Source organism: Condylura cristata, unplaced genomic scaffold, assembly GCF_000260355.1.
Source record: "Condylura cristata isolate star-nosed mole 26May11 unplaced genomic scaffold, ConCri1.0 scaffold00029, whole genome shotgun sequence".
Lineage (NCBI taxonomy): Eukaryota > Metazoa > Chordata > Mammalia > Eulipotyphla > Talpidae > Condylura > Condylura cristata.
Genome location: NW_004567130.1, coordinates 25,661,412 through 25,668,356, shown reverse-complemented (window position 1 = coordinate 25,668,356; position 6,945 = coordinate 25,661,412). Strand labels below are relative to the sequence as shown.

Sequence of the window (6,945 nt, the reverse complement as noted above, 5' to 3'; positions counted from 1 at the left end):
AAATAAATAAAATAAAAATATCCACGATGGCTAACTTCGTGGTGTGTGACCCATGGGGAAGTATCCCATGTCAAGTGACCACAGCCAAGACAGTGTCCGAGGGAGCTGAGGTTTCCTGAGGCTCATGGGGGGGGGAAACTGAGGCTCCACACTGCCGGATCCCTACCCAGGCACAGAGAGAGGGCTCACCGTCGTCCAGCCTGTCGCTGAAGGGGTCGGACCCCAGCACTGGGGGGGTGACCTTCGCGGGCTCCAAAGGCTTGAGGAGGCTGGAGCCGCCCCAGAAAGGGTTGATGAAGGTCTGCGTGGTCTCTGCAGTGCCCAGCCCGTCAATCTCCACAAGCCGCCTGTAGGACTCCAGCAGCAGCAGGTCGTTTGTCTTCTTTTCAATGATGGCTGGGGAAGGAAGGCAGAGCCAAAGTGGCTGCCAGCTCTATTTCTAGGGCGCTGGGTGTGCACCCCTGCGGGTGGGAGGGAAGGGACAGGAATGGGGAGACAGGTTCTCAGCAGCTGGGGTGGCACCAAGCCAGAAAGGGCGAGGTTTGGTTCTCAAGACACCTGTGCCTGCCTGTAGTGTGCAGCGTGCAGACAGGCAGACGGGACGGAAGCAGCTGTGCGACCACACTGGTGGGAGTTCATGCGGGGAGCAATGAGGGATGCCAGGCCATGTCCACAAAGGCCCCTCAGGAGGCCCTCCCTGGGGTGCCTCGGGTCACAGCACAGCACTGAGAAGCTGAAGCCGCTTCGCTGAGTTCGATCCCGCCTGCCCCGGAGGGGACCCCAGGGCGCGGCAGACCTCTCCTGGCCCGCCCGCTGCTCCCCTCAGCAATGGACTTCACTGATCTGCCTGTTCTGCTCCCCACTCTGTCTCTGGTGAAGGTTCTCGCCGCCCCTGAGCCTCTGGTCTGCACCCCAGTTCTGTATGCACAAATAAATAAATCTCTAAAAAATAAAAAGGTCCCTAGGGAGGGAATTCTGACAAGAAGGCTGAGAAACAGTTACAGTGACAGGCAGGAGCTTTGGGCGGCCTGAAACCTCTGGCCTTGCCTGGCTCCCTCCGTCTCAGCCCCCAGGGCTTGGCTCACGCTGCTCCCTCTGCTCAGAATGCCTTTCCCGACAGCCGCCCGCCCGTGAAGCCTTTCTGGCATTCGGAGACAGGGCTCAGGCCTCGCCACCCGCGCGAGGGTCTCCCAGGCCCGCCCGGCCACGGCGTTCCCCACCCAGGGTCACACGGGCGCCCCTCCTTCCTGCCTTCCGTCAGCCCACTAATGATTACCCGGCCCGGCCGCACCAGCACCGTGCGGATGCTGCAGGTGCAGGAGGAAGAGAAGAGCCAGCGGCGAAGACGCGGCCCTGCCCTGAGGCAGCCCAGAGTCCAGCAAATCAACGCACGTGCGCGTGACTGAGTGCGGTCAGCTACCGGGCTCGGGTCAGCCTCACGCCCATCCCGTGCTCCTCCCTGAGATCAGCGACGGGCAGTATCTGCGTCTGACTTCAGCGACAGCCACTGCCTCGCAGAGTCCGGGAGCCGCCTGCCCGCGTCACAGACGGGGACGGTAGCAGGAGTGACGGCGGGGCAGCCTCAGGTGTGGCCGTGAAGCGGGGCTGGCGGGAGCCACGGGGGGGGGGCAGCAGGAGCCTGAGGCGGGGGTGCGTGGGGAGGGTGCGGAAACGGCTGGAGGGGGGGACAGGGCAGGGAGCGGCAAGGAGATGGGACAGGCGGGCAGGAGCCCGTGAGCCTCGGGAGCCCGCCAGGCCGTGCAGCAGCACTGCGGGTCTGTCTGCTGCCCGCTGCAAGGCCTGCTGGCCAGGCTGGCCTAGGGGAGCTGGGTCCGGGAAGTTTCTGTCGCCATTAACTGGTGGGCGGCTGGCCAGGCCCGCGCGAGGGGACCAGGACGTGTGGCTGATGCTCGTGGGGAAATGCAGGCATCGGGCTTTTTTCTCCTCTGCCACCTGCAGCCCACCCTCCTCCCAGGTCCATGCGGACGCTGCGCGTGGGAGTGTGAGCACAGGGCACGCACACGCGTGGCTGTGGCCCCCGGGCTGAAGGTCAGTGCTGGAAACTGAGACAGAAAAGAGAAGCACAGAGCAGTCAGAGGGAGCGCGGGCTCCGGGCGGGGGCTGGGAGCTCCGGCTGGCCTGTCCCCTCTCCCCTCTCTCCGCCTCTCTACCCTGCTGCCTCCTGCTGTGTCCAGGCCCCCCCCCCAGCATCAAAGACCTGTCAAATCCACCTAAGGCTCCGAGGCTCCTGGCTTGCCTGAATCCGCTGCACCTGCTTTCCTCTACACCTGCACAGGTGCGCCCCAAGCCCGGCTCGGCGCCCCAATCAGGCACTGAGCCTCGCACCCACGCGCCTTCCACATTAGCAAGCTCAAGCTGCAGTGGCAGCTGCAGAGGCCCACAGTGGGAAGCCTGACCAGCACGCTCACCCCCAGCCACGCGGCAGATTAAGGGTAGAACCAGCACTTGGACCCAGTGGGCTGGCTCACGGCCCCCCAAAGAACAAGTCCCCTTGCCTGGTCACAGAAAGTTCTGGAAAAAGTTCCTAAGCACCCCGCAGGCCCCCCTGGCTCACCAAGGTACTGGGGAAGGTTGTTGTCGGTGACTTTTCCCGTCTCTCCCAACTGCACCAAGATCTTGGTGGCGTCACAATTGATCTTCTTGAACAGATTCTCCACGGAGCTCCTGAGGGTCTCCAAGGTCTTGCTGATGTCCTTGTAGGTGTTCTCGTAGGCATCGGCCTCCTCCGTGATCTGCTTCAGTTTCTCCTGGTGGCAGACCCCGATTCCCGCCCGGGTCAGCCAGGCTCAGCCCACCCCGAGGACCGTGGGGGTGAGAGTGTGGAGACCCTCCGGGGGCAGGGTCTCCGGGCTGCAGATTCTCAAACCTCTGGGTGGCGGGGAGGCATGAGATCTGTTTAATGGACCTCAATCAGCGTTTACGGAACAAAGAACAAAAGGAAAGTGAGAGAAAATATGATGCTACGGGCTCAGCAAAAATGATAAACAGTGATGAATGTGAATTTCTTCACTCACATGCATGAACGCGCGTCTGTGGGCAGTGGGTCACACTACTCCTTAAGGGTCGGTAACTCTCAAAACTGGCCCATAGGGAAAACAAGTATTTCCTGCTGTCGCCACCTACATGCAAATGCGGATGTTGGCGTAAATGTGTAGCAAGAGGACTTGGCCTCGGACCAGGGACCAGCCGCATCTGCCTTGGGTTATCTCTTCATTCTGGTCTGTTCTCCCCTGTCGGCGCTGCCGCGTCTAACCAAGCCGCCTCTCACGGTGGAAAGCACCAGGGCCCTAGTCCGGTGGCTCTCAGAGTCGGGCCCAGGACCAGCCTTACCAAAACTCAGACATGCACGTTCGTGGGCTCCAGCCTGGCCCACTGCACCCTGGGGCCCTGGGGTGGGGGCCTGGCCTTGCGTCTTACGGGCCCCCAGGGCTCCTGACCCACTGTCGAGTCTGAGAGTCCTGCGTTTGCCAGCTCCCGGGATCTCAACTGGCTTCTCACTGCTGTCACCTGGGACTTGCTGAAGCGAACTGGGCCCCATAGAGACTGGCCCCGCTCCTGAGGCTCCTCCAGGCACGGTCCCAAATAGGATCCCGAGGGGTTCGTTCTATCCACAACCACCACACCACGCAGTTTTTTTTGTCCCAGCTTCTAGAATATTCTATTTCCAGGGCTGCATTTTCTCCTACCACACAAGAGGTGTCATCTAATTCCAAAGGTGCATGGACAGGTCACGTAATGAAAAAACAGAGCCTGATGTCACAGCAATAACAGTTGTCCAGGACCCAAAATGCTCTAGGTTCCCACTGCAGCTCATCCTAACTCACCCGCACACGGCCCCAGTTTCCAGGTGAGGGAAGTTTCCAGGTCAGTCTTGCTGACTTATACGCTCAACAACGGCAACAGCAGCCACGGCTTCTAAGCTGGTGGGGCAGAGGGAGGCGAGCAGACACACCTGATGCTTCTGCTTTCAGAGCCCTGTGACGTGTGCGTGCGTATCAGGCCCATTTTACAGCTGTGACCGGCACTCGGTCACTTTCTCAAAGCCACACAGCTAAGAGACTTCTGGGAGCTGCACACAAGCCCCTGTTCTCCGGGCCTGGTCACTGCATGCCTATGCAGGGCCCTGCCCCTTGTCCCAGCTGGCCAGGAGATGCAGAGAGGAGATGCTGAGAGAGGGCCCGAGAGCTCCAAGGGCCTGAGATAGTAGCCAGAAAACACCTGCAAGGCAAATTCTGCTTGGACGATTTGCATTTGAAAAGAACCTCCCAGAACTCACATTAAAGCCAGAGACAAATAGCTGGTGGAAGGACTGGGCCCAGGTAGGGAGGGTGCGGGCTGCAGGCTCCCCTGCTGCGGCCCTTCAGGCCTTCAAACCCAGAGGCGGAGAGCCACAGCTTCCGGTCCCAAGAAGTCTGCCTGCTGCGTGTCCCCGAAGGAGGCTTTGGGGCCCCCGCGTGGGCCTAGCCTGGGTCTCCTTGGCCCTGGGCCCCGCTGGAAGTCTTAGTCCTCTGCCGAGGCCCGCCAGGGGCCGTCCCAGCCCCGCAGCTCAGCGGCCAGTGTGTGCTCTGCTGCCCCCCAGTGGCCTTCTGGAGAATGGCACCATCGTCCCTGCCAGAGACCAGGGACCGGCCGCGCTCAGACAGACCCTGGGCCCGGAGCTATTGGGTTGGAACAGAACTTTGCCGTCCCACTCTGCCTACATCTTTGTCAGACACATGCTATTCATCCTTTCCTTTTATCTTAATAACAAACCCTGATCGTATTGGCAGTGGCAGTGGGCCAAGTTGAAGTTATGGCTCCAGTTCTCCCTTGTAACAGGGCTGCAGTGAGAAGCAAACACTGAGGCTTCGGGGAAAGAACTTTTAATCTGGCTGATTCAGCGAGCAAGTCCTCTTTCACCTTCCTCACTTTCCCCTGCCTGGAATGTGTATGGGGCTGGCCCAGCAGCAGTCAAGTGCAGCCTGAGGCATCCTTGTGCGTGTAATTCACCCAGTAAAGGAGGAAAAACAGACGCGCTGGGTCACTGTGAATCACGGAGACACCCCATCAGACCTGATGTGTCTGCCTGATTTACTTCTGTCTTCAGGTTTATTTCTTAACAGAGTTAAATAAATTTCTGCCTTCTCAGGCCACTGCTATTTTAGGTCCCGTCAGCAGCAGCTGGATACACGCTAAGCTTACACGATGCCCCAGTTCCATAATGCTGCTCAAGTGACTTTTTCTGTGAACTCATTTCGTCTGCCAACATCCCAGGGTGGCTTGAGGATTCACTGAGGTTGCACTGGCAAAACCTCGAGCCCAGTAGTTGGTCTGTAGCAATTCTCAACAAGTGTTTGTGACAACTCTTATCAGCTGAGGACAGCCCAGGATTGGGGGGGGGGGGTAGAAAAGATAGAGGGAGAGATCCCTCTAGAAGGAACCAGTTTAGGATGGAATTACTGCACAATAGCCTGGGGAGGCCCCTTGGTGGGGGGGGGGGTTCTTCCTAGTGGACAGAGAGGCCCTGGGGACAAAAGCCTGCAGGATGACCATGCAGAGGCTGCTTGTGATGAAGTGCAGCACCTCGCAGCAGTGAGCCAGGCCGGCCACGGGGGGGCACTAACGGAGGGAGAACCAACTGACAAGCAGCCTAGGGGCAGACAGACAGACAGCCAGAGCCCACTTCCCGCCGCCTTACCTCCAGCTCTCCCAGGACGGAGTGGCTGTCGTCTCTGCTTGCTTTCTGCTGGGACTGCAAGCGGATGATGTCATCCTATTGGGGAAAGAGCCAGAATGTGAGAAGTGGCTGCGCCTTCTGCCACATCCCCAGGAGTGGATGAGGAGTTCGATGATCATCTTCGGGGAGCCCCATCGCCCCCAGGCCCCTCTATGCCAGTGTTTCTTCATGAAGTGGAGGGGAGGACCCAGGAGAGGGTGGCTCCTCCTTTCTGTGGAATCATCTAGAACAGGGCAGTCAGCAGGATATGCTGCCATGTCGCGCCAGCCACTGCTGAGGCTACCAGCCACGTGGCTCCCAAGCACTAAATATGGTCAGTGCCACGGAGGAACTAATTTTTCAGCTTTATTTCATTTGATCGAGAGACCGGTAGACATGGGGGGAAACGTTCGCCATCACTTCCAATAAGAGATGCAGGCTGGACGCACATGGCAATGGCACCGACGGAAAAGACCCCCAGAAGTGCTGGAGAGAGCGTGGAGACAGGGAAGCGCCACGACTCTAACGTGGGCGGAAGACGCGCTGGAGCCATCTTAGAAAACCACAACCCAGCAGGCCAGCTCCTGGCCTCTCTGGAAAGAACATGAAGCCATCAGGGCAAAGCACTGTCGTCTGCACAGAGTTCACTGCAGACTGTTCACAGCAACGAGGACGTGGGCGCAGCCACAGTGGCCACAACAACGATTAGATCAGGAAGACGCGGCTCTCCGGCACCGTGGAACACTCACAAGCATAAGGAGAGACGGACGGGCCGGGGAAACGCAGCTGAGCAGGGACAGGCTGTAACACCAATGAAAAGGACAAAACAAGCACTGGCCTTTACAGGCGGACGACTGGACGAAGGAAAAGGGGGTTTCAAGACCTACCCAAGTGTGCTATAACAAGCATATCTTTTATGAGATTAAAAATAATAAATACGCAACTACTATACAAAAAGACTTGTTAAAAAAACACTAAGATTTCCGCCGGACACACATGTTTCCAGAACTTACTGAGAAGACACATTTGCGGCTCTGCTTGAGCCCTCAAAAGCAGTCTGTGGTTTAAAAGAAAATTGGGGGCCGCTCTGGTGATGCAGTTGTTAAAGTCTGTGCAGCTTTAGTCACCCGCTGCAGCCCGAGGTCGACCCCTGGCCGTGCTGACCACAGGGCGCGGCAGACCTCTCCTGACCGGTTTCAGTAGATCTACCTGTCCTAATCCCCACTCTG

General features: G+C 58.7%; 1 protein-coding gene across 1 annotated transcript in view; it reads right to left on the bottom strand.

Moving 5' to 3' along the window:
- Positions 1–70: 70 nt before the first annotated feature.
- CCDC63 (coiled-coil domain containing 63) overlaps positions 71–6,945 on the bottom strand; it is an 18,766-nt gene continuing 11,891 nt past the window's right edge. Inside the window, exons 7-9 of the mRNA XM_004690785.1 lie at positions 5,699–5,773; positions 2,576–2,768; positions 71–396 (exon numbers count right to left, since the gene is read on the bottom strand). Coding sequence (XP_004690842.1) covers positions 71–396; positions 2,576–2,768; positions 5,699–5,773 — 594 coding nt within the window. The remainder of the gene's footprint in view (positions 397–2,575; positions 2,769–5,698; positions 5,774–6,945) is intronic.